Source organism: Aotus nancymaae, unplaced genomic scaffold (genome assembly GCF_030222135.1).
Source record: "Aotus nancymaae isolate 86718 unplaced genomic scaffold, 86718_ANA_hifiasm-v0.15.2.pri h1tg000083l, whole genome shotgun sequence".
NCBI classification, from domain to species: Eukaryota; Metazoa; Chordata; class Mammalia; order Primates; family Aotidae; genus Aotus; species Aotus nancymaae.
The window spans coordinates 7,170,904-7,198,465 of NW_026988498.1; the positions used below are offsets into that span (position 1 = coordinate 7,170,904).

Genomic DNA, 27,562 nt, shown 5'->3' on the forward strand with positions numbered 1-27,562 from the left:
AAAGACATGATGTAACACTAGTAGACTGAGCAGGGAGATCCGGCAAGGCCAGCCTGTCTAGGTTCTCCTTGGCCTCTCTGAGCAGCATTCTTCCTTCTGGGGGTGGGAAGGACCTTCCCTGGAATGGGGGTCTTACGACCTGCAGTCAACCAAGGTAGGTCAGAGAATTTGTTTCTGGCCAGTTTTATACAGAACAGCAGGAGGGAAAGTTAGAGCAGTGTTTTTCAGTTTTATGGCTGACTTTGGGGAAAGAGGGCTCTGGCTTCTGTGACCTGCTATGGGGAAGAGGGATTCTACTTTCTGTGGCTGGGCTTAGGGGAGGCTGGGACTGAGAGACAGGAGGGCAGGAGGTCAGAGAGAAACTTTTTTGTGTGTGGCCTTTATTTTGGAGTGCTGTTTCCCGACTCCCAACATGAGCTACTTGTAAAATTCCACGACTCTATCTGAAAGGCATGGAAGCCGTGAGAAGGCAATGCTACCCTAACTTTTTATTTTATTTTATTTTATTATTTATTTATTAATTTATTTGAAATAGAGTCTCACCTGGTCGCCAGGCTGCAGTGCAATGGCACGATCTTGACCCACTGCAACCTCTACCTCCACCTCCCGGGTTCAAGCAATTCTCCTGCCTCAGCCTCCCAAGTAGCTGGGACTACAGGTGCTCGCCACCGCTCCCAGCTAATTTTTGTATTTTTAGTAGACATGGCATTTCATACGTTGGCCAGGATGGTCTCGATCTCTTGACCTTGTGATCTGCCCCCCTCGGCCTCCCAAAGCGCTGGGATTACAGGCATGTGCCACCACACCTGGCCCTAATTTTATTTTTTACAGTGTTGAGTTTAAAGGTGTAAAAGTCTGGAGGAGCAGTACAGCACCGATCTGTCTGATCTTCTTGGAGGTTCTCCCTTTAACTAACTTGTGCTGTGATCGGTACTTTTTTCATACATCTGGTTCTTGTATCTCTCAGTTTATGTCATTACAGCCATCCAAGTTCAGCATCAAGTGCAGGGGAGCCACGGTAAAGAAATTGCAGGAATACCTAAGAGCTGAGATGCAAGGGGCCTGGATTTCAGACATCGCTCGTGAAATTGGTGGCATCACTTGTTCAGTTGTATCTAGCACTCCTAGAAAGGGAGCACTGCGTGGAGGACCCAGCTGCAGGAATTCAGCCCGAGGGCCCAGCACTGTGGGGCCTGGAGTCAGTCATAGTGACCTGATGTGACCTTTTGTAGCAGCGCCAGTTCTTGATGGTTGGACTTCGGGCTGAAAAAAAGGGATACATTGGTGGTCGACCCTCTAGAGTCCCAAATCATGTCCTGAGGCTTCTTGTATTTTCTAAGAATGGCATTTTATCATTGCCTTTCAAGATGCTGAGGGTATAAATCACCTTCTACCATGGAAAAGGGACTCCTTTTTTTTTTTTTTTTTTTTTGTTAAGGTTAATGCTAAGTTTTCTTGAAAATTTTAATGCAGGGGATTTTTGATGGGTTTTTTGAACCTTTAACTGCCTTGTAGAAAGTGAAAGTAGGGGGTCCTGGCAGGGGCAAAGCCAGTGATTGAGAGCTGAAACCGTAGTGCATGGGATATTCACTTGAGCACAAAATGTACCACTTAGATCCACAACCTTTGTACTCTTGAAAAAAAAAAAGTATTAAATTCTCCTCCCAGTGGCTCAGATTGAGGCAGAAAATAGATGACAAGGGGAATCAAGTATGAGGAGTGTGTGTCCTCTTTTGACTTAAACTGGCTTGCATGCTCCTGACTTGACAAGAAGCCAAGATCCCAATTGCAATTTGACTTGTGTGAAGCAGGCACCTGCTTTGCTTGCAAATGCACATACAAAAGAGAGCTTCATTCACAGAAAGGAAAAAAAACATAGCGAGTTCACTAATTTAGCCTTCTAGGGCCTTTGTCCCTTGATCTGTCAGCCCCATAGAATTCCAAGGCAGCCTGTAAAGGAATTTTCTACATACAACATGATGAGTTTTTTGATGTCCTGAATTGGAATATAACTCGAATTGTTATCTGCTAGGGCTATTACTTTTTAAAAAAAAAAAAACAGGGTTTAGTTATCAGATGATCAGTCTGGGCTGTTTTCAAGTGTTGATGTGCTTAGATTTAGAAAACAGTACCTTTTCATATGTGTAAGATGTTGAATGGCCTTGAAGATGGGGACAGGCCTGTCTTTACCCTGGGGCAGAGTCCACTTAGGAGGGAGACAGTTGTTCTCATGCCCAATCCCATAAGCTCCGAAATGGAAATAGTTTTTATTTGACCAGCTTAGCCGCAGAATTGTAGGAAACCTTTTTCACTTTGTCTCCTGTTATAACTATACAACCTCAAGTTGTATAGTTATTTTGTATTCCAGAAAATGTCCCACAATTCCACCTAATAAGATGTTACTGAAGAGTCGTATCAGAAAAAGAATTAGCAATTAGAACTAGAACTTTATAGAAATTTCCCCACTGCCGCGGTAGAGAACACCTTACACAGGGGACTTTCTCCTCACTTCAGGCTGGTGGCTATGGAGGATTCAGGAGGGATGCCTCAGTAACACCAGCCTTGGGCAGTGTGACTTGTTGGCCTGTAATCCGAAGTTCCTGCCCTACAGCTAACAAGCCACTATTTGAATACTTGAAAACGATTCAAGTCACTGTCGTCCTGCCTTGGATTTGGTCATTGTACTTTGTATACATGTATCACAATACCACATGTACCCCATAAATATGTATAAATATTGTGTCAAAAAAAAAAAAATGCCATTTTTTCTTTTGAGAAGGAGTCTTACTCTGTCACCCAGGCTGGAGTGCAATGGCGTAATCTCAACTCACTGCAACCTCCACCTCCCAGGTTCAAGCAATTCTGCCCCAGCCTCCTGAGTAGCTGGGACTATAGGCATGTGTCACCATGCCCGGCTAATTTTTGTATATTTAGTAGAGATGGGGTTTTACCACATTGGTCAGACTGGTCTGGAACTCCTGACCTCGTGATCCGCCCACTTCAGCCTCCCAAAGTGCTGGGATTACAGGCATGAGCCAGCACGCCCTGTCTAAAATGCCAATTTTTAAAAAGAAAATGAATGTAATTTTAAAAACTGCTTCAGCCAGGCACAGTGGCCCATGTCTGTAATTGTAGCACTTTGGGAGGCCAAGACGGGAGGACCATTTGAGGCCAGGAGTTTGAGAAAAAACAGGGCAACATAGCAAGACCCAGTCTCTACTAAATAATTTAAAAATCAGGTGGCACATGCCTGCAGTCCTGGATACTCAAGAGCTTCTAGCAGAGAAGATCACTTTAGTTCATGAGTTCGAAGTTAACATGATTGCATCACTGCAGTCTAACCTGGACAACAGAGTGAGATCTGGTCCTTTAAAACAAAAATTGCCTTGTCCATATTTTAGAGTCAAGGGATTTAAAAAAAAAAAAAAAACTGCCTTTTTAAAATGGTGTCTTAGAGCATCAAACCTTGGTTTGGAAACCTTGGAGGAAGTTGCTTTAATGAGTTATGGTGTCAGTTTTCTTAAGGGAAGAATGAGTTTTAAAATCTGACCTCGTGATACCATTGTCTAGACTGGTGTCTACACTATCTCTACCTTGAAAAATGTAAATACGTTATTGCTCGTTGACTCACAGCAAACCATGATATAAACTGGTTATCTTTCTATATCAGTACATTTTTTTTTCTGTGAGTATTATTACCCAGAGTTTCCAAGTAAAGATTTTCAAGGGAAACAGCTGTGGTTTGAAAAGGTTTGTGATAATCCAGATGGTTTTTTTGAGGATAAATCTACTTGATCATTTAAAATTAAAGTCTTTCAGTACAGTTGAGTGTTTTCTTTATGATTTTAAATACACTACCGTGTGTGTGTGAGAGAGAGAGAAGTGAGAGAGAGAGTGTGTGTGTGAGAGAGAAGTGAGAGAGAGAGAGAGTGTGTGTGTGTGTGTGTGGGGGGGGGGGGCTACCATTGGTCTTTGTTTGGGGCTTTATCTTTGGAAACAGCAAAAATATCATATCACTGTCTCAAATTATCTAGCAGCTAAGCAAGCAAAATACCTGAGGGAACTCTTCATGACAGCAGAAACTATTAGTGAAAAAATACAGCGAGACACCAGTTACCCTGTGTGGAGTACGTCGCACTCAGCCTCTCTGGGAATTGCCACTCTCCACTTCTGATCCATGATGGTATAATCATAGCTCGCAATTATAATACTGATTTCAGATTGCTTTCGAAGCTGAACATATACAACTGTATTGCTAAACTTACCAATTTCTGTGAATCTAGGCGTCAAAAGTGTCCACATCCCTGCAGCAGGCCTCTGGGGAAATAGACAGGGTGACAGGTGGGAAATGGGAAACCAGGGCTTTCTGTACCTCTATCCTTCCCTCGGTGCCCAGGGTCTTCTTGCTGCTTCCTGGCCGCCAGAGATGCTCCCTGTGAGGCTCTCCCGGGCCTACCTTCACAGACAGCGCATGGTGCCCCCGGACCTACCTTCTGTGCTTTTTCCGTCTTTCATTCCCTTCCAAGGGGCTCTGCGAGATGTTGACAGTGATCACGGTGGCATCAGTGGCCACTAAGATATAGTGTGTTTCCACTTTAAGTTACAGAGAATCAGCACCGTCTTTTCATAGTCAACAGGAGAAGTCATCACTAGTGGAACTGCTAGGCTCTGTATGGACCTGAGACTGTGATATTTGGTTCTGGAATCACCTCTTCCAAGTTATCCACTGGACCTGTGAATTTTGAAAGTCCTGGTGAGGAGTCGTGGGAGAGGCTTGATAAACTGGCACCTTGATAGAGGATGTTTGTGTTTTTGGGTTTTCTTGCTTCAAGGACCAAAGCTTTAACAATTTACAGTGAATTGTTTCAAGGAGGTCCTTGAAGGATATCCTGAAGTCACCTGGGCATGGAGCATCATGTTTGTCTTTTCTAAATAGTCTGCTGCCACTGGCAGAAGCTCCTGGATGAGTGGATAAGCGGTGGTGTGAACCTACAATGCAGGTGCTTATTAGACAGTGTCAAATGAGCAAAGTGGAAAAATGTGAAGCTGCAGAAATGACCAGCATTAAGCAGCAATGGGAGGATTGAGACGTGCAGAACCACCTGGTTCATCTGACTGCATCATCCTGTGCTAATCCCCAGAGCCCCCTGCCAGTCACCTGTAACATGGAGGGGGGCCTTTCTCTCCACTCCATGGACTATAGGGAAAGGGGGATTCTGGGGATGAAATCTGAAGCCCAACAGAGTGACCCCTTGATGCATGGTGCAACCAGTGACCATCGAAGAGTGCATGGATGTAAAAGATGTGTAGCTACCCACCTTCCACTGATGTTGGAAACACACCCTGCTTGGGAGGAGGCTTGTCCCCTAAATCAGGCTGCTGAGCCATCTGGTGCTGCAGCTGACCTGGAAAGGATTCCAGTACATTTCAGATCTGAGTTACAGCTGGCATGGGGAAATCTAGGAGACAGGTGGTTCCCTTAACAGCTGTATATTTGGTTAAGGCTGGCAAGAAAGCAAATTTCATCCTTGTTGAGCCTTCATGGGTTTTCAGGGATCTGTAGTAGCTCCTTGACCTTTTGCCATAATAATTGCCATTGCAGGGAAAATAATGATATTTCTCTCTTTGTTGAAATATTGTTTGCTGGTCAGTGAACCTAAAGTTTTACGGGAGCATATTAAGTGATAGGTGGATGAAAAGACTATGGTTGTTAACTGGGAGAAGACTCATAGAAAGTCTTTCAAACACATTCCAGTATCTGGAAAGGTACGAACTAAAGTCCTGTTGGGGAAAAACACTAATTGTTGTTGCATATAAGCTGACTATTTCAATCTGGAAGTATTCATCCTGAAAATTTTAGCATAACTTAACCAAACACTACTTGTTAAATGAACCATTATGCATGCCGAATGAAGCGTAAGACTTCTTTAGCCTAATAGAAGTTAAGAATGCTTTTGACCCTTTTTCTTTTTTGGTCCTGAATGAAGCACTTTGGCTGTATATCCACATAGTTTTAGGGGGATATTAGGCAGACCTGGTTTTTACTTTCTGATGAGACTAGGCTGGGCATAGTAGCTTATGCCTATAATCTGAGGGCTTTGGGAGGCCGAGGCGGGAGGATCACTTGAGGCCAGGAGTTCAAGACCAGCCTGGGCAACATGGTCCCCCATCTCTACAAAATATTTAAAAAACTGGTCAGGCATGGTAGCATATACCTGTAGTCCCAGGTACTCAGGGAGGGGGCAGGAGAGCTGTTTGAGCCAAGGAGTTCAAGGCTGCAGTGAGCTATGATCATACCACTGCACTCCAGCCAGGGCAACAGAGTGACATCCTGTCTCAAAAATAAATAATTTTTTAAATGACGAAACTAAAGTAAGATACTGAGGAAGTAAGATATTCACCCCTATAACTCATTCAGGAACTAAATGTGGAAAAAAAAGAATCTGGGAGTTAATATTCCCAGTCTTCTTGTCTGCCCAGGACTCCACATTTGTGTTACTTGCTCATTGCACAAGGATACCCCGCTGAGGCTGTGAATGGGGGCAGAAATCCAGACTGGGCTGGGCTTATCAAGCCGTGGACTGTGGCAAAGAGTTGTGCCCACCTGGGGATGAGATCTCATCCCATTTTGGAATTGGCAAAAAGGATGAAGGCTTCCCTGCCAAAACACAGCACCTGTGGAGCTGTGCTGGGGCTGAGCTCTTGGGTCAGACAGATGACCAGCAAGGCATATTAGCAGTGTTACCTAGGAGATCCTCCTATGTGTCACACTGGAACTAGAGCTTCTCCCTGCGTGATCTTAAAGAGTATTTGTTTAGATGAGTATACACTTTGAACTGAAACACTTCAGAGCTATGCATAGTTGGAAGAGGATCTGTAGTGATAAGTCACTGACTCCACCATACTAGTTGCAAAGGCAGAGTGGACCTTGGATGAAACTGGAAAGCATTTGAGATCCTGGGGATCTTCCCATCTCCTCTTCTGTATGTTAGACTCCTTTCATCCTTCCTTTGTCCTGTTCACCTGCCATCCCACCAGGCTCAGATAAAGCTTCAGTCTCTCCCTTTCTGAAAAACAAAAACCACCCACCTTCTTTTCGCTAAGAACTTTGTTCAAAAGGAAGACACTTTAAAGTAGCTAAAATCACACTAAGGTGTAATAACCAGGAACAATTAAATGTCTCCTTCCTCAAGGATAGTATTTTAATATATAAATAGCAAATGGACTACACCGTCCTGGGGGATTCTCAGGCAGCAGGACATGGCAGGGATTTTGCTTGTGTGTCTAAGGCAGGAGCACTCCCTTTATCCCTGAGACGACTGTGTGTTGGTCAAAGCTCTCCACAGCTGGCTCACACAGAAGTGCATACAATTTGCTCAGTTTACGTCAGCATTATTCCGTGTTGCTTTTATCTTAGCGTTATTCAGTTCTCTATTGTCTATTTGCATTTTCCTTGTCATAACCCTGTTCTTCCAGGCCAACCTAAACTCTTCATTCTTGGCTCCAGCATGGCCAAACTGGTGCCAGTTTTGCATCTCCTGAACTTACTCTTTTGTAATTTCCTTTTGTTCAGCCAGTAAACTGCTCCATTCCTAAATCTTCTTTTTTTAAACATCTCATCCCCAAAAGTTACCTGCTTGAAAGTATAACATTCTGCTTTCTGTTTTGTTTTTCTTTTTTTTTTTTTTAAACTGTGATTATTTACTGAAGTGGTAATTCACAACTTCCCCATTGCTTCCTTATCCGGAAGCTAACCCCATAAGCGCAGGACAGGGAAAGGAGAACTTACTGAGACTGTGTTTGCTGGAAGCATTTAGTAAGGCTTGTCCTGTTTTTCTTTCTATACCAAGCCTAATAAGACATGGTTGGTATTTTTCTTCTAAAAATGGCTACTGGAAGCTGTGATGTTAGTTTTCTATTGGAAAGTATTCCCTGATAGGAAGCAATTCGTATGACTTGCCCGGTGCTTACATCACACCAATGAAGCTGAACTCACTAGTGAAGTTCAGAAAAAATCTACCATCAAGAAGCAGGGCCAAGTGGATTCCGGTCACAGAACTCAAAATAGCTGAAATAAGACACTTGTGAAAATGGCCAGTCTCTTCAGCTGCAATTCTTTGAAGAAATGTCATAATGTTCAATTCCCTTCATCATTCAAGTGATATATTTGAAGAGTTTCTGATCCTTGAGCACATGGAGTTTTTCAAATGCCAAGATGCTATGGTCATAGTCTACCTTGTCCAAAAGGTAAAGGTTTTATATGTATTGACTGTCAGTAGACTCTAACTAAATCCAGTGTAAAATGACAAGGTTCCAAATGAGGAAAAATCTGGGATGTCTTTAAGAATCCTACATGAATGAGATTATACTTTATTTTCCCCCTGGCATGGGAGAACCTCTCAAAGCTTGTCTGGCTCCATACATTACGTTCCTTTAGTAAAGTCAGGATAAAATATCTAGTCTTGGTGAATATATCACTTGACGTTTTTCTTCAACCACTTACCAAAGACAGCCCAGATCAAAGGTTGGCATCTTTATTCCTTTAATTGCAGAATTTTTTGTCCTATCCTTTTCCCAAACTAATTGTGCTGAGAAACTGCATACTGATGAACAAATTGTTAGCCAATATTTTATCTTTATCTACAAGTTGAAGAAGGTGCAAGCCATCCTCCAGGACCCAGAAGGAATGGCCTAGGATTTCCATACAACTCTTTGGTGGAGGAGGTTGGTTGGGAAAAAGATATATGCTGGCCTGCCCTGAAGGGCCGGGAACTCCCACAGGCTCTTGAAAAGGACGAATCAACATGTGGCCAGTTTGTATGCTGCAGCCTATGTAATGCGTGGGCCACAGTCCACTGACATCTGTTTGGGCATGTACCCAACTGTATTGTAGCTTAATTTCTAAACCACGTAAAATACCAGTCTTCCATATTGGCACACAAGTATTGAGGGTGATATGTACAGAACTTTGCGTCATGTATTGTTGGTGGAGGTAAGGAAGAAGGCACTAGCCCAGCTTTTAAGAAGCTTATAATACAGTTGTCTGAACCTGTGAGGTTAGAAAGTCTTTCAAAAGTGTGATGTTCTGGAGATAGCCTTTAAGAAAATTACAATTAACGTAAGCTTGTGCTGCTGTTATTGTGATGAAATACTTCTCTTCATGTAGCTGGTATAATGCAGGTCCCATTCACATCTCACCCATTCCATCACCACCTCCCACCCTCCTTTCTGAATAGCTGTATTCCAGAGAGGTGAGGCACGGAGTCAGGAATTGATCTCCACAGTGGGTAAAGCTAATAAATATGATTTAGGATGAAAAGGTACTGTGTAAATGCTTGAGATGTTGTTATTGCTGTTCTCATATGCTTTATTATTTTTAAATTGTGCATCCTTTTAAGTAGATTATTTGTTCGCCACAGTCTCCATTATATCTAAGCAAAGCATTCACAGAAATTTCTAAAACCTTTTCATTTTTCTCTGTAGGTTGTTGTTTCGTAACATTTTATACAAGAAAAGCTGCACTTGAGGCCCAGAATGCACTGCACAATATTAAAACTTTACCTGGGGTGAGTCGGTTTACTTTTGTACCAGAATCACTTTATTGCTTGAAAATGGTCCTTTCAACTGAAGATTCTAGTTATGGGCTCTTAGTGCCAAAAATGACTTTGGTCTTTTGAGGAGTGTGTGCTGACCCCCCGGTTCTCTGCAGCAGCCACACCAGCTGGCCAGCCCATAAAGGAGCGCTGGCATTAATGCTGACGGGAAGCATTTTCAAATACTGTGTCCCCTGGTTAGAAAATCAGAGTGACCCCACTGGGCAGCTGTCGCTGCCAAAGACTATTGGGTGGGCTAAGATTTTAAAAGGAAAAAAAAAAAAAAAAAAAAAAAAAAACTAACACACACAAGAGAAGCAAATGGAAAAGAAAAAGCTTTTATTCACCAGGAGCTCCTTTTCAAATTTTGTCTTTAGATTTTCTTTTGAAAGGACAAAATGTACCCTGTCCAGCCATAATATTAAGTCTCCTAATGGTTTCTAAACAGTCAATGGTGGTTAACAAAGTCAATGTTTTAATGCCCAATTTGTGGCTTCATGTTGATACAGGACAGAAAATAAAAAGCTTACCTTTTTTTTTTTCATTTCCTTCCCAGTAATATTTGATACAATTCATCAGAAAGGAACTGATGTTGCATGTAGGAACACCAGAATACATTTTTTTCTAAAGTATTTTGTGGCACTTTTATGTACTTCTTGCTATTACCAATTTCCTGATGCTGTTTGGATGTTTTCCCCATTGACCCAAATGTCAGTGATGAGTTCATTCAATATCATAATGACTTACATTTGTTATAATGAAAAACCTGTGGTAACCAGTACAAGGATAATGATTTTATTGAAACCTGGTTTGATAAGAAGAAAGATAAGATAATGTTCCTAATGTTTTCAGGGTATAATTCTACCTTTGTGTCATTTATTTGTCTCTGAACACGTACACAAACGTGTGTATATACATATTCACACATGTACACATAACCATTGAAACCCCCCAAACCCTAAGAAAAGATAGCATTTATATGATTCATTCTAGACTCATTCAGAATACAAGATTGTAGTGACAAGAAGCTCAACAAAAGATTTTCAAAGCATTAGCTTCTTAATCACCCAGAAGTCATAAATTATGAACCTTGATCTTGAATCATGCTACTTTGGTATTCCCCTTTGTATGTGAGGAAATCAAAGAAGAGAAGTTTGAAAAAAGCAAGTGTGTGGTCCCACAATGGTCCCTCCCAGTTCCACTGCTTCTCTCTGAAACTGCTAGCATGATTCTTAGTAAAGCTGCTTTTATTGAGTCTTAAGTGCTTTGTTCAGTGACTTTAAAAAAAATAGTATTATTTCCTCTGCATTCTTCATGTAAAATAATTTTTTAACACAGATTCTGGGAGATTGCAGTGTTCGGTCACATTATGGAATGAAAGAACCAAGGCAAATATTTACTGACTCAGCCAACAATAGAAGAAAATAATTTTTATTTCCCAGACTCCTAATCAAACCCAGAGGCCACTTTGTTTTTCTTCTTTTAAAAAGAAATGCTTTTTCATTAATTAGCATGCAAAATCCCTTCTAGGTGTGTTTGTTAAAATTACTTGAGACATGAACTGTTGTTTATTTAGCATTTAAGGTATAGCGTAGTTTGACGCCAGGTCACATCGTATTTTAAATGAGTGCAAAGCTTGGTGAATTTGTATTTATCCCTCTACTAGAAGCCCAGCTCCTAGCATGTGATCTTCATAGTCTAGGATGCACTCAAGAAACCGAGAGTGTATATGATGGATGGGGCATGTTGAAATGCTTAAAAGTGACTTATGAGTATGCTTCTGTTTGGGATATCTTATACTGACTCTTAGAAAACAACATGTTTTATATTTTTAGAAAGTTGTACATGTGTTATTTGCTTTCTTCCTAAAAAGTCTGCATTAGAGACCCACTGTCAAGGACAATAATTTGGGAGTTGGAAAAGATGGTCGGTGGATTATTTTTGGTTTTCTCCTTATCTAGTTTCATATGCCCAATTACTTGAGGCAGGTTGAAGGAAAATTTGAAAAGTCAGATCTGATTTGTGAGGCTGATAGCCTTTCCAGTGTACATACTTGCTCCATTTGCCATTTCAAATATGGCAAATGAGGATAGAGTTTCCCATCTTGCATTTATATACAGCTTCATCCAATAAACATTACCCTTAACAGCTATAGGAAGAACATGAAAGTGGTTGCCTTTTAACTGTGTGAGCCTTTGGTGGACAGAAAGAAATGGGACCAGATATAAAAGATTAATGCATATTCTTGGAAAAAATATTACAGGATGCCTTGCTGTTTGATTACAAGCCTTGGAATTAGTCAACATTTCCATAATTCTAAACCAATATACACCTGTTTTCCCACTGTGATGTGAAGGCACAACTTAATTTAACAGAAACCCTGCTGTGCTAAATCTCTCATTAAATACCAAGTGAGTTCAGTAATTTAAAGTTGTACGCGACTATTTTAACTGGTTGCCTTCATATTATGAAATTAATAAGAAATTAATGATGCACTTTACCATATGCCTTCAATTTCTTTCTGAATAAAAATAAAAGGGATAAAGAAAAAATGCATCAGCAGCTGACACTTTAAAGCTTTTCTGGTCGTAATCATTTTCCTGTGGATAAAATCCATTAAAAAGTCACTTGCTGCCTTTTTGCTAAAGTGTCCAAAACTTTCTATGTAAAACAAGATCAGATAATGCTAGGGTTTTTTTCTATGTAATTTTCTTTTGCAGTTGATATTTTGTTTCATGAGGAACCTTTATTATGCAGCCAAGCTTGATTGATGTTTCGAGTTTGCTTTCCTCTGTATGCAGTATCTTTCTTTCTTGAGGGAAACAAAGAACTTGGTTAGTTAGGACACAGAAACAAGCTGATAGGCTGGTCTGTTGTGCAATCAAAAGTACCTGCTCTACGATTTTTATTTAAAAGCACCCTCCTTTATGTGTTGTGAATGAATTTTAGAAACTCTTTACATGGGGATAGGGGAAGGACTCGCACATTGAGTTGCAGGATCAGGGCCCTTACTGAGCAGGGTGAAATCATCGAAGACCCGTTTCTTAAACCTGACTCTTACTGGGTAACCAAGGAAGACGCTATTTCTTACGTCCTCTGAAATTCTCAACAGAAATCCTACAAATACAATGGCAGTCGTAAAGAAAGCAAACTGAACAGCTTGGCACAGAGCAAGGGATGAGAGTCTGGGAGTCATTCCCTTGGTTTGATCATGTTTCTCCTCTAGAAGTGGTTGCTTGATGCTTAAGCAACAGATGAAATTTTAGGTACAGTGCCTTATTAGTTACTGACATTTCATGAGATGAATCCCACATGATCATGGAGTGCCTACAATGTGCCTAGCTCTAAACTAGATATTGTCAGGAGGTAACAGGGATCGAGCCCGAGGGGATTTCTAGCTAATCTAGCTGGAAGGGTGGACAGTAGAGAGGTAATTAATACTTACATGGTTCGTATTTCATGCTTTTCTGCTGCAGACAGAATACCCATTCCATCACATAGACATATCCTTGAGATCCCTAGTAAGTAGAGCCATTATAGCCTGAGGATACTATTGTGAGTGAATCTGCACAGACTGGGCTACCTGGTAAGCCATTGGGTTTGGTGCCTTGTTAGGTTGACTTTTCCCACTGCTGGGCCATTTGTGTTTTTGAATTTTGGTTGCCTCCACTTTGATGATGTGTCAACTTGGGCTTGAAGATAGCATCCCTTGTTGAGAGTTTTATCTGGGCACAACCTAACTGGTGGTTTACTCAGTAGAAATGTCATTATCTACCATTGTGTTTCCTGGAGGGAGATTTTCAAGGCACCTTGCATGAGTTTCATTTTGTTTTTGTTGACCTAATTTAGCTCAATTAAAAAATAAAGTAGGCCATGCTCGGTGGCTCACACCTGTAATCCCAGCATTTTGGGATGCCGAGGTGGATCATGTGAGGTAAGGAGTTTGAGGCCAGCCTGATCAACATGGAGAAACCCCACCTCTACTCAAAATACAAAATTAGCCAAACATAGTGGTGCATGCCTGTAATCTCAGCTACTCAGGAGGCTGAGGCTGGAGAATCGCTTGAACCTGGGAGATGGAGGTTGCGGTGAGCCAAGATCTTACCATTGCACTCTAACCCTGTCAACAAGAGCAAAACTCCGTCTCAAAAAAAAAGTTAAATAAGACCTTAATTGAGGCACTCAAAAACTACCAAGATCTCTTCAGTAATCAGATGTCAGGGCCAAATATCCTTGTGCTGGTGTCAGCACTGTGCTGGGTGCCATTCTTTTTTCAAGGTCTTAACACATATTGTCTCTAGTAATAAGACTTTTGGATTGAAATCCACAGCAGTATCATTAGAGCATTCACTGTATAAATTAATTTAATTAAGGATGTAATAACAGGAATACAGTTTTGAAAAACCTCTTAAATTTTAACAGCAAGGAGGAAACTGTGGAATCTAAATGTCTTGTAAAATATTAATTGCAAATTTCTTCCAGACATCTTCTCTGAATATGCCTTACCCATTTCTTTTTCGAATCACCACCAGTTTTATTAAATGCAGTTTATATTAAGGAGTTATTGCCCTAAGAGAACATTTGTTTAGAGCGCTCCATTCTAGCAGCAGCATGCCAAAAGATGTTTTACGATAACCCGTCCAAGGTGAGCAAGGACTGCGGGAGATCTGGGGTAGAAAAACAAATGAGCCTGATCCAATGGAAAGAGGCAGGAAGGGAAATGGCCTCTTGGGACAAGTATGTTCACCCAGGTGGAGTGAATGGGCCCCTTCCTGGCCTGCCCTGGAAGAGATAATAGACCCGTGTGGGTAGGCACCTTCCTCCCAGGCAGGCTTCACTCCATGGAATTGGCCCCTGTGTTCTTTCATAGTGGAGTGCTGTGATTTGTTACTCTCTGCAGCAAAAAAGCTCGACTCTCACTGAGGCAAATTCCATTTGCCCGTTTGAATGCATTTTGAGGTGTTCATTTTCTTCAAACCACCTCTCCTACTGATTGATTAGTATTAATGCCTTTGTTCTCTGAGCCGTGATTATCGTTTCATCATTGTCATCATCATCATCATTTTTGCCATAAAATCTCTCAAGCCTGATCTCATGTGTCAGGGAAATTTCTGCTGAAACCATCCCATTTGAATCAAAGCCTAACTGGGCCAAGTTAGAGTATTTTTTCTCAGATGGCTTTGATTTAAAATTATTATGGAAAAAAAAAACCCATCTTTCTGTATGGTTTGAGTCCTCGAAGTCTTGTGCCATGTGGGGCACACAGAGCATGGATTCATTTCTTTATTCAGCAACCATGTATTGAATGTTTATTGTTGGCCAGGCAATATTCTAGATGTCAGGGTACTGCAATAGCAGCCATGCCCTTTCTAACCAAATCACCGAAACACAGAACCTGCCACCATGCCTACATGTGGTACGTGTTTAGTAAATGAAATATTTCCAAAGGAGTACAGTTTTCTGAAAAAATATAATTCTGCCTAAAAATATTTCACATTTTCCAAAATAATGTAGATACATGTGATCACATGTATGTGTATTTAGTGATACAAATGGTTTCATAGGCATGGATCTATGTATTTGTGTGTCTACAAACATACATTCCACATGTACACATGGGGATGTCAGTCCAGATAACTGCAGAAATGTAGAGCTTCAAGTCCCCTGTCTGTGCAGCCTGCCGACATGGTCTCCATTGCTTTGTAGTGAACTTTGTTATTTTAGGCTTCATCAGTGCTCTCAGTTCCTTGGTATAATTATAATTCGTTTGTGGGTGCTTTGAGTCCGGATCATGGCAGGTTCATGGTACGTGTTGAAGAGGGTGCAGTGATGGTGAGCCCTGCCTCCCACCATCTTCACAGTGTGGGACTGAGCAGGGTACTGCCTGAGGAGCTTCCTGAGCCCTGAGTAAACATTCCTCAAAGGGCGCCGTGTCTACCTCATCATTTGTGTAGGTGTGAACTCTCCTTGTAGAGTACCCCACATATAAACCTGTGCGGAACATTCAGGTATTCCACATGTGTATTCTGTGGATTGTGTCAGTCAGGACATCCATTTGGTGCACGTGCTTCAGATTTACATTTGCAGAATTTGGCCTGGGCTGACAAATTTGGCCTCACCGGACTGCCTAGGAGGAGCCATTTCCCTGCCATCTGTGTTTTCATACAACACTCAGATCTCATACAAATAAAAGCCAAACAGACAAAATAAGGACTTTATTTCTCTTGGAGATGAGTTTTTAAGGACTGTGACAGAGAGTGGCATGGGGAGCTCTGGAGGAGTCCTTGGAGGTCCAGAAGCCCCTTCCCGCTACAGGAGTCACAGCAGTATGAAAGGCGTAGGTTTAAAGTACAGACACAGCCCAAGTTGGGCTCAGCCAGGGGCATCAGGATGGCTCCCAGCTCACTGGTATAGACCCAGGAGAGGAAGTTGGAGGATGGAAGGAAATCCTGGGCGCGGTGAGTTCCAGCCTGCAGGCCCAGGCCCCAGGGAGATGGGAAAGTATATTTTAATACTTAATAAAAGGCCATTACAAGTTGTCTATTTCACCTGCCATGAAGTTTTATACACTGCCTGAATAGCAAGTTGTTTTGCTTTTGGCTAGCAATCTATTGAATCAGTAATGTTGATGGGCAGTTATTTACAGATGGCTTTGATTAAAATATTAAAAAACAGTTACTTTTAAAACATGACCTACTCAATACAAGGAATTGCATGAGAGAAAGTTTATAAGAATTCCTCAGTGGTGCAAAGTTGAAAATGCCAGCACAGGATTACAGCAGGGAGTAGCCACACCATTTTTGGCCACAGAAGTTGATGGGAGGCATTACTGTTTAGTTTTGCAAACATCATGGCCTCAGCTATATCCCTAATTAGTAGGACTGTTGCCGGGGCTTCTGAGAGAGAGTACGTGAATGTGCTGGTACTGGAGCCTGATCAGGTTTGCAGAAGTGCCTTGTGTCATTGCTTGACGGATACTGGTACCTCGTTATTATCTTGTGAGGGGATGGTAGGATGGTACAGTGGCAAAATGAAGCCATCGTTATATTTCAGAGATAATCATTTCTCTATGACAGCACAAGATGAAACTGGGAATATGCAGTTCACTTATGTAGACCTTAGTTCCCGAAAGGTTGATAGGATTTCAAAAGACGATTGTGGGGGAGGCAGGGGATCCGTGAATTTGATTAAAGGTCTGGATGGAATTACAGAGGAAGGAGTGAGTTATGATAATCAAATGATGAAAGGAAAAGTTTGAAATATGCCTATAAAATTGTCCAAATTCTGTCATTAGCATATAGGGTTTTGGTAAGAACTCATCCCTGAGGATATCATAGTGTGCTGGACAGATCTGGAATCTTTGACGTGAGCTGGGTGTAACTTGGGAGACAATGTCCAGGTGAAGTGGGCTGGTGAGTTCAGAGCCTGGAGCTTTATGACACACAAAAAGTATATGACGTGGGTAGGTATGGAGAAGACTTGTCCCAGGAACACCAAGGTTCTTCCCCCACACACTAGGAAATAGAGGATGGCTGAGCTTGGGGGAGCCGAGGCCAGGATCAGAGGGAGTCAGGGCCCTGGATGGTTAGTGCAGGGAAGTGCACTGGATACTTAAAGGGGGGTGAGGAGGGCAGGGTAGAAGCTTCCTCTGTCCCTCTGCTCATTTCAGCCATAGTCATAGCATACAGGTGCCTAGGAAATCTCATTAGTATTGTGATATAAGCTGTTGAAGTCGGTTTGATAATGAAGGAATATATCAGGGCCATATCCTCACAGCTCTCACTGCCCACCTACCGTGGAGATGAAAGGATAAACAGTAAACAGCGTGTGTGGCGGTCGCAGGAAGGGATGCTGTGACAGGGGCTCTCTTGCATGCTCCCCATCATCCCTGCCTTTCACTGCTTACCGTTGGCAGTCAAAACACACATTCGTGCTGCCATCCACTCTTCCTCCAGCCTTAAAAATGCTTGAAATGTCTTCTGTACTTGATCTGCAAAACAAAATGTGTCAACTGAGTGACTCTTTCCAGTCTTGAAAAAAACTTCTTTGCTGTCCATGCGTTGTCTGTGGTCATGTTCTATTTAATAGAAAACTCTATACTGTGACTTGACTTGGTTCTATGATGGGTTGGTCATTTTAGAGTGCTTTATGTAGAGAAATCTGGATTATTCAAGCTTTGTCTATCCACCTTGAGATTCTCTGGGCATCTGCTTTCCTCTCTGGTTGAGAACCGACAGGGAGTTGAGCAATCATAATTTTTCCACTGGGGAGCAGAGAAAGCAGAGGGAAAGGGAATGGACTTGAACAAGTCAATTTATATCCTTGTTTACAGCCTTGGTTTGACAAAAAAGGGTGTTTAACCTAATGAGGTTTCAGGATTATTGGTGGATTTTTTTTTTTTTAATCTATCTGATTCCTGTCCTGGCTAACATGGATAAGTGACTCGTCTTTGTAAATGGCTTTATAGGGTTGTTTATTTGTTATCCCTTCTAAAAATATTTCAGGTGATGTATCGATAGTGTTCACCTTGTTATGCTGAGGACATCTCTGAAGTGCCAGAGATTAACTTCTCTGACCTCCCCTAGCAAAGCAATGATGGACCTGGAATTAGAAGTCATGGGCTGGGCGCAGTGGCTCACGCCTGTAATCCCAGCACTTTGGGAGGACAAGGCAGGTGGCTCATGAAGTCAGGAGATCGAGACCATCCTGGCCAGTGTGTTGAAACTCTATCCTTACTAAAAATACAAAAATTAGCTGGGCATGGTGGCAGGTGCCTGTAATCACAGCTGCTCTGGAGGCTGAGGCAGGAGAATCCCTTGAACCCAGGAGGCGGAGGTTGCAGTGAGCTGAGATTGCGCCACTGCACTCCAGCCTGGTGACAGAGCAAGACTCCGTCTCAAAAAAAAAAAAAAAAAGTTGTGGTTGCTAGGACTCCCCGTGGGTTGGCCTCGTGGTGGGGATTTAGGTGTCGCTGGCTGCATTGTAGGGCAGAAGGGGCGTGGCTCAAGAGGCCAGCACAGCACAACAGGAAAAATCACCAAAACGAAAGTAGCTCCTCTGCATGGGTTCCCATGGGGAGGCTCCATGGCTATTGTTAAATTTGCACAACTCCACAGGACACTTGATGTATACCCTGTTTTAGTGACAAGCTGAAACTCAAGATCAGTAACTTGTCTGAGGTTATACAGCTAGCCCCTGAGTTTACAGGCAGTTGGGTAGAATCAGCATGTCTGGACTCTAAGCCAAGGAAGGAACTTTGCATTCTGCTGTGTGTTGGGTGCCGGCTTGCCGGTCCCTGTTCCTGCTGGCAGGTGGAGGGTCTCAGAAGGACCACATTTGCCCCTTTGGCGCTGACACAAGATAAATTTGCATTCTTAGTCCTGCTCCACTACTGCAGCTCATCATGGATGTGGAACAGCAGGGCCATGACAGTTCTGGCTGTGTCACATGGCGTGGATCTGCTGACAGGTTGCAGCGGTGTGAACCTAGAAGTCACCTGGGCCGTCAGTGGCCACACACACACACACACACACACACACACATACACACACACGAGCTGGTCCTGCCACAGCAGGAGCCTCAGGGCACCTGGCTGCAGCTCTGCCCGAAACCCCTGCATAGGCATAGGTCCTGAAAAACACTCACTGAGTGAGGCAAGGTGTTTGCTAGAAACTTTGGAGCATGAGGTTACTAAAACGGAGCTTTCTAAGGGGAAGCAGTAGATCAAAGACAGTCATTAATGTAAGAAGAACTGCCTTGCGAAGTGATTATAAATGCACCATCTTTCTTCAGAGGACTGTAGCTTTACCAGCATCATCTCATTGACATTCATGTTATTAGGGTGCATTTCTTTATCTGCATCCACAGGCCTTCAGTCCCAATCCACAATCTGCATTTTAATGCCCATCTCCATCCAGCTGTCCTTGCCATTGCTCTGCTTCCATGGTCCACAGACAGGGGAAGGGCAGAGTATGGAGACTCACCCTGGAAGAGTGAGCAGGACTCTCTTCCCTGCAACCCCAAGTATTAGGCTGTAGGACAAGGGGCTGAGGTTGTGAGACAAACAGAAACCTCAACCTGCCTGCCATCATTACACCCTGCTGCCCTGAAAATACCTGGAGGCCTGTAGAAAGTGACTGTTCTACCGTGTTGTATTATTAATGAGGACACGATTGTCCAAGCAGTGAAGTCTGCATAACCATCTAAACTGCTGAATCTGCTGCTGCTGACAAAGGGCCAGACTCACCACCACAAGCCAGGGCACTAAGAGGTAGGACCAGGCAGCCCATGCCACAGATGCTGCAACATGATGAACATGGCCCCATGAGATAGCAGCTGCTGCTGTCCCTGTCACGGCAAAGTCAAGGGCAGGGAGGACAGGTGGCAGGGGTGCTCTTTATGAAGTTATCACGAGTGCCAGAAGCTTTGATGTCCCTGCCCTCCCAGTTCGTCATCAAGAGGGAGGCCAGTTAGGATCAAAGGCTGAGCACTGGCCAGGACATTAGGGCCAGTTCTCAGTTGGGTCTGTCTTGCCATCTCATTGTGGTTTCTGCTGTTAGATTCTGCTGGAATCTAAGTGATAGATGTATTATGAGGCAGAAGCTCAGGCCACCTCTGCCTCTCTCTTAGTTACAACAGTCAGAGCTAATGATGTCATGGTGGCCACTGGCAGCTGGGGTTAGAGGTAGTTGTCTGCATCTTTAGGCTAGTTGTTTCTGCTACACTGTCATGTGTCAGTGATGGGATACCAAGTGAGAGCAAAGCATAGGCTCCTACTAACTCATCTCCTCTCCTGGAGGCTTAACTGAGTGACTGTGGGTCACCGGGCATATTTTAATCTGTGACGTTCCGCACTTTGTGTCCTTGCCAGCAGATACACAGTATCATTGTTTCCTAAGAAGAGCGTGGATTTAAATACATGCCAGGACGCTGTGCAGGTATTTCACATTTAAGTAGCATACGGGGCTCAGTGGAGTCAAGAAGTCACAGGGATTAGCAAAGAGAAAATGAATTGCTGTCATTGCATATATGTTATATGCTAGGTAAATGTCAGAACAGTAGTCACAGAACTTAAGGATATTTCTAGCATATTTTAGCTTATACATATTTTGTCTACATTAATGGATATCTGTCAGTGGCTTTCAGATTTCAAATAATTTTAATCAAATACACTAAATGCTCAAGTATTAAAAGTAGTTGTAACAGTTAACAGCTACTGAGTGTTACTATGTCCTTGGAACTATGCCAAGAACTTAGTATATACTTGATCTCATGTAAATAATAAAATAATAGGATAGTAATTTTTTTCCTAACCTGGTTGCTTTTTCAACTAGAAGTCTATTGTTGTACATTCGGGAGAGTTAAAGTGGCTGCACTTCTTAGAGAAAATTTCTCTAATGATAAATCAACGAGTATCTTTTATGGGTAATAATTTACCTACTTTAATTAGATACAAGTATGATATGAAAGAGACATGTCAGTTAATTGAGGCTAACCTCATCCTATCTTCCTCACATTGCTCATATCTGACTTACGATTTACTGATATTTATAGGATATCATTTAGGTGCAGGAGCAGTAGCCTTGATTTTGATCTTTGGTGTCTTCTGCAGCTCACAGAGGCACTAACTATAATTACAACCTCACCCACATCCCCACCTCAAAAAAAAAAAAACCTTGGAAGTACCATTTTATCATTTATTAGAGATCTCAGTCACTGAGTTAACCTAAATCACTCCTAAGCCAGAGTTACCCAGATTTTAAAAACTCTGTAGGTCATTAAGGAAAACTAAATATCATCAGTTTGGAAATACTTGAGAGTCAAAAGCCCAGGAAATCCTGTAGCTGATTTCAGTTGGCTTGTGTTTCTTTGAATGTTACGTGGGTCAACAGAGGAAGAAAGGACCTGTGCAGGAAAGTAGGCCATATGGAATCGTAGATCTCAGACCACAGAAGCATGTCCTGTCCCAGCTCCTCACTTGATAGATGAGGAAACTGAAGCCCAGAAAGGCGGGATGACAGGTGACATGCTGAAGGTCGTGCCCATCAGTGCTGGGGTGAGTGCAGATCACATCTCCTAACCTTGAGCCTATTGCTCTTTTCAGCAAACTATACCCCCACGATTTCTCTGCAAGATTATGCCAAACATGTCATCTTAAAGAATCAGAAATCTAGAATCCAAATTGCCAATCCGTTCGTAGCATTTCACTCCATGACGTGAGGCTCTTGAATTTGGTGTTTCCTTTTCTCATTTCCATTCTCTGAGAAAAACTCAGAAACCTAATAATAACATTCTTCTTGGCCATTTACCTAAAATGATAGGTGAAATAGATGAATTTATAAAGAACTGATGAAGACAAAGGAAAGCAGTCGTATAGTACTCAAGTCCATTTGCATGTAAAACTAGGGCACTGATTCGCAGCTTCCGCTGAACAGTAGTAGAGTCCCCTTGGGAGCTTTTAAAACCGTGTGCCTGGGCCACACCACAGTCAAATCAGACTCACTTGGGATAAGAGTCTGGCATCAGTTTTTTTGTTTGCTTGTGGTAGTGGTGGTGGTGGTTGTTTTTGAGACAGAGTCTTGCTCTCTATTGCTCTATTGGCTGGAGTGCAGTGGTGCAATCTCAGCTCACTGCAGCCTCCGCCTCCCAGGTTCACACAATTCTCCTGCCTCAGCCTCGCAAGTAGCTGGGATTAGAGGCACGTGCCACCATGTCCAGCTGATTTTTGTATTTTTAGCAGAGATGGGGTTTTGCCATGTTGACCAGGCTATTCTTGAACTCCTAACCTCAAGTGGTCCAGCTACCTCAGCCTCCCAAAGTGCTGGATTACAGGTGTGAGCCACCATGCCTGGCCTAGTATATTTAAAGTTCCCCAAATGATTCCAGTATGCAGGCAAGTTTTAGAACCCCTGTTAAGAGAATTAATCATCATTGACCCCAAGGGTTAGGTGGGGGTGACATAACTTGTTTGCTTCTTCTGCTGTCCATCTAGATGTACAGGCACACACTCTGAGCTGCTGATCATCTTCCCACAGGTACACTAGAGTTTTACTCCTCAAGTAGCAGTGACATCATCTGAGAAAGTGTTAGAAATGCACACGTGGAGGCCCTGTTCCCAGAGCTGCATTTAAACTAGATTCCTGGGTCTTACACATTTACACAAAAATAATCATGTGAGGTGACAGTTAACTAACTTGATTGTCAACATTGTTTCACAGTGCATCTGTATATCAGAACAGCACACTTAAAAAATAATAAAATTTAAAAATTTTTTAAATTGAAAACACTAAATCCTGGGTGACACGGGTACAGAGCGAAGTTTGAGAAGTGCTGTTGTGTAGAACCAGGCCTCCCCAATGCTGTTTCCCTGGGAGTCCCTCACAGGGCACTGGAGGGCAGCCCTGTGTCTGTGTGCTTGCACACTGCTTCCAAGTGCTGGGTTGCTGTATTCCCTCATCTGAGTACCAAAGTCAAGAGAGATCCTCTGGAGAGGCTGCCACCCTCCCTGTTACCTTTCAGACATTCTGAAGTTGGGGTGGCATGGAGCAGCCTAACCGTGCAGGACAAGAGGTGAGAAAGTAAATGGAGATGTGAGGGCATCCTGGGTTTTCTAGCACCCTTGGATGGGCAACTGGAGTTTTCCCTCCCAACCATCCTCTAAATTCTGCTGGGAAATTTCTGAATGGGACTTACATAGAATTAATATGTGTCATACCATAAGGGGATGAATGGAAATGTCGCTATTTTAAGCACAGTTTTTCTGGCCAGAATAAGCTAATTGTAAAGCATGAGGAGCAATTTTCTGCCACAAAGAGTTAATCTATAATATTCAGCAGTTTATTTCCACCTTCCAGAAACCGTAGGAGTGTAGAGTCTTGCTGTTTCATCATTCACGGACTTGAAATTCCTTACCAGGAAAGCAAAGCATTTATTATCCTTTTTCTCTTGATATCCACAGCTTGAGAGACTTCTGCTGACAAAGAAAATTTAACTACCACATGAATGCTAGAGTGGAATATACTATCGCATAATGAGGGATGCTGTGTCTATGTATGTATTTGCAATTTGGGAGGCTTACAAAGAATGTCATCTGCCCTGAATGGTGTAAGATTTCCCCTTGAGCAAGTTCTGAGTGGGTCTGGAGAAGTTTTTCACATTGTGGGTTATTCCTAATTATTGTAGGTACAACAAACATCCTGGGCTGTAGTCTGTAAGGACAAAATCATTTGTTGCTGCGTAAAGCCAGAACTAACCATAGTCAGCGCTTTTGCCTCAATCCGCAGCTGCTGCTTGTTAGACCAGCATCAAAGAGTGAGCTGCAGTTGGTCGACCAAATAAGAAAGTGATGAGAAGATCCTTGTAGAATCGGAAGCAGATTGGGGCAAGACAAGAGAGAACATACACCCAGAGGAGGAGACAAGCTAGGGCACATACCACCTCGATGGTGTGTCAGCCCTGAGCAGAGGAGGGCATCCAGAAGGAGTATGTCAGCTAGAAGATAAAAACGTCCAGACTTCCTGCAGAACTTACAGAAGCACACACATTGTGTCTGTTTTGCTTATCAAAACCAAATGATTAACTCTTCAGGGAAAAAAAAAAATCCTGTCTACTCAGTTTGTATATGGTTGATATCTTTCATTCTCACATTCCTCTGCTCATTTCTGTATTTCGGTATCTGATTAGAGCTGAATTAATACAGTTGGGGCTAAAAAAGACCTTCTATCTCTCAGTGACACATTTTTGGAGATGCATAAGCCTTATTGTTTTCTCATCAGTGATAACTGTGTCTCTGAGTCAGATGAGTAGAGTCTCCTTCACCGTTGGTCTTAGGGAGAAAAAAAAAATAGAATAAGAAGTGAGTAACTCACACAGCCATAGGACCAAGTGGTCACAGTCACTACATCCACTCATTAGTGGAAATGAGCTCTGGACTCAGTGCAGTTGACTAATGGTAAAATCGCATATGTCTTGGAAGAAGGGAAAAAGCAGTGAAATATCTTCAGCTCTTGGGGTGATTTTTAAAACTCCTCCTGAGATGTGCCTTGTCGTTGTTGGCCAAGTGCATGGTACTAATTTTAAGGATACACTGTGCTATATTTTTGCGTAATTTGCATTATAGGAGATAGCCCACATTCATGGATGGGAGAAGAAAAATGGCAGATCATGCTGCATATATGGTTGGATATTATGAGGCTGTGAAAATCAATTGTGCCAACTGTCCAGTTCCCACAGCAGCATCCTAGGGTCTTGTTTAATCATGACCTTCAGCCTCTTGGCAGCATTGGGTTAACAGATGCTATAGTTTGGACTCCTTAGATGTGTTCATAGGCATTTTGTCTTGACTCTGTTCTCTAAACATGGCACACTCTTTAAGTTTCATTGTAATGTGGCTATTAAACATATCCAGTGTACATTAGAGAGCTTTACTAGAAGAGAAAACCTACCATAGAATTCAGTAAAATTCCGAGTAATGAAAGAGTAAGTATACCAGCTGGCCAAGCCCAACACTGATTTTTGAAAGGACAGATTGGGTCAGGCCTACAGCTCAGAATGTTGGATTGGAGCAGAGCTGAGGGAAAAAGAGAAATAGACACCTTAAGCCATGTGCCTTCACACATGCAGGAGAAATGAACAGTTTCTCCTAAGTTATAGGAACTTGGGTGTACTTTTTTAGAGATTGCAAGCAAAGGGTGTGATCAGTTACTGCCCTTTAAACGGTGACATTCCCTGGGTTCTGTTTTCACCGCTTTCTTCTCGAATCTGTGATTTCTTTAGGTCCCAGTGATTCCTTCTCTAGGCTTTCACTACCTCCATTGGCTGCTGCCTTCCAAATGTTTATCTGAAAATCAGACTTCTCTGCTAAGCCCCAAACTTAGATATCCAGTATCTGCTATTGAACAGATCCATTCAAATGGTCTACAGGAAATTCCAGTACTAAAATTACTATTAACGAGGTCTTCTTCCTGTATTTCCCATATTAAGTGAATTGGTAGGCCAACCAAGGCCAAAAGCAAGAAATCATCTTCCTCATCTCCTCTTCCTGTACCTGAACTTTCTACCCCCGATTTCCAACAGTGAAAATATCCGGGATGCTACCTTAATGGCACCTCTAGAATTCCTCCCTCTTCATCAGGTTGGGACTTACCAGTTGTCATCAGGGGTAATAAAGGCACAGCAGGGATGAGATTTAGGAGGTTATCCCTGTAATCACCATGGTTGCCAGTCTTCTAGATGCTTTGTAGAATGGGAGAGGTGGGTATATGGGAGTTGTATGTCACCTCCCCACACACACTCACTCACGGGCATATGTCAACATTGCTGCATCTTGTGTCTGAAAAATTAAAAGTGACTGCTGAGTTTAAAGGGTGAGATCCACACTCTGTATTTGGCCCCTTCCTTTTTCTTCAGCATCTGGGACATTTTTGCTTATACACTGTATCCCAGCTGTATGATCGCACACACACATTCAGTGTCTTACCCTGGGAAGGCAGAAGTGAATATTGCTTCATTCTAATCTGTGTCACGTGCTTAAATGTATCATGTCACCTGCTAGTCTTCATTCCCCACTATTCTTTATTCCCCACCATTGTTGACATCTCAGCCGCTGCATTCTGAGCTCCAAACGCCTTGGAAGGGAACATTGTCAGAACCTGGCTTAATGCCTCATACCATAGATGGTGTTCAACAAATGTTTGTTGAATAGATGAACTCTCAAGAATAGCTTTTATTCATAGACACTCTTTCAACTAAAGAAATTCGAGTTCTTTACACACTGGTGGGCGGGGATGAGAGGTGGGAAGAAGGTCTTGATCCCTTCATTCCCCCGTCACAGTCCTTTCTGTCAGGTAGGTGTGTTCTCCACACACAAGAAACAGTAGAGATGTGAACCTGTGCAGAGGGAAAAAAAGCACTTTTTACAGTAATTAGAATCCTTAAGTGAATGAAGAAGGGAGTTTACAATCCTACAGCACTTTACAGTTTACTGTGTACTTTCATATATATTTTCTGATTCAGTCCTCACAGTCATGTAGTGAGTTTTCTGATAAGATCCCTGCTTCAAACATAAGTTTACCAAGTTTTAACGAGGTCAAGTGACTTGACTAACATACTTGCAATTGGCAGAGTCGGCATTCAAACCCAGACCTTATGATTCTGTGATGTTCTTTCCACTAGAAAGCAAACATTAAGACCCAAGCTTCCCAAGTCCCCATTAAATGCTACATGTCCAGAGTTGTTAGAAATTATGAAAGTAGAAGCTGTGTCACCACAGGTCAAGTGCTGTCAATAAAGGGTTCTCACTTTACTCCTTAATATACAATCCCTCCCACATGCTTGTCTCACATCTTCCTCATCTACGTTTACCTTTGCTATTTAAATTTTGGCTACATGCAGTGTATCTGAAGGCCTGAGACTTGAATTTACTCTTTAAAAGATTGAGCTTCGGGATAAGCATATTTATAGATCAATTGAACCTTAGTCATAATTTCTCTAAGCTCTACCAACAAGTAATTTCCCAAGCCTGGTGAACGATCTCACACATTAGAGTGGAAGTTAGAAACCAAAATGACACAGTGAAATTAAACTCATGAAGAATGAGCAGCACTGGAGGAGAGTTCTTTCTTTAGCAAAATAGCAACCAAAGTTAGTGCTGCTGTAGAAGATGCGATGAATAAATGCAGCTGCTGAAAACAATATCTGATGTCTTGCTCAGATGTTTCATGGATTTGCATTTTTAAACATGGGTAATATGAAATAGCCCTTAAGGCATTTTGTAAAACTTGCCATTTATTTTTAGGAAGGAATTTTTTTGGGGGGGCAGCCTCATTTGTTTAAAAGAAAAAAAACAGATATTTAATCGTTTTTGCTTAAACATGATTAAGAAAGGAAAATTACTCTAGTTATCTGTTTTCATTCACTCAGTACAACTCCCAAAGGGCACGGAGGTAGTTAAATAAATGGAAAAGGAATGC

General features: G+C 42.3%; 1 protein-coding gene across 15 annotated transcripts in view; it reads left to right on the forward strand.

Annotated features, from left to right (window-relative positions):
• Positions 1-27,562, forward strand: part of CELF2 (CUGBP Elav-like family member 2) — an 854,489-nt gene that overhangs the window by 724,810 nt on the left and 102,117 nt on the right. For all 15 annotated transcript variants that reach the window (XM_021670614.2, XM_064369076.1, XM_064369077.1 and 12 more), the window contains one exon: positions 9,484-9,566. In XM_021670614.2, coding sequence (XP_021526289.1) covers positions 9,484-9,566 — 83 coding nt within the window. The remainder of the gene's footprint in view (positions 1-9,483; positions 9,567-27,562) is intronic.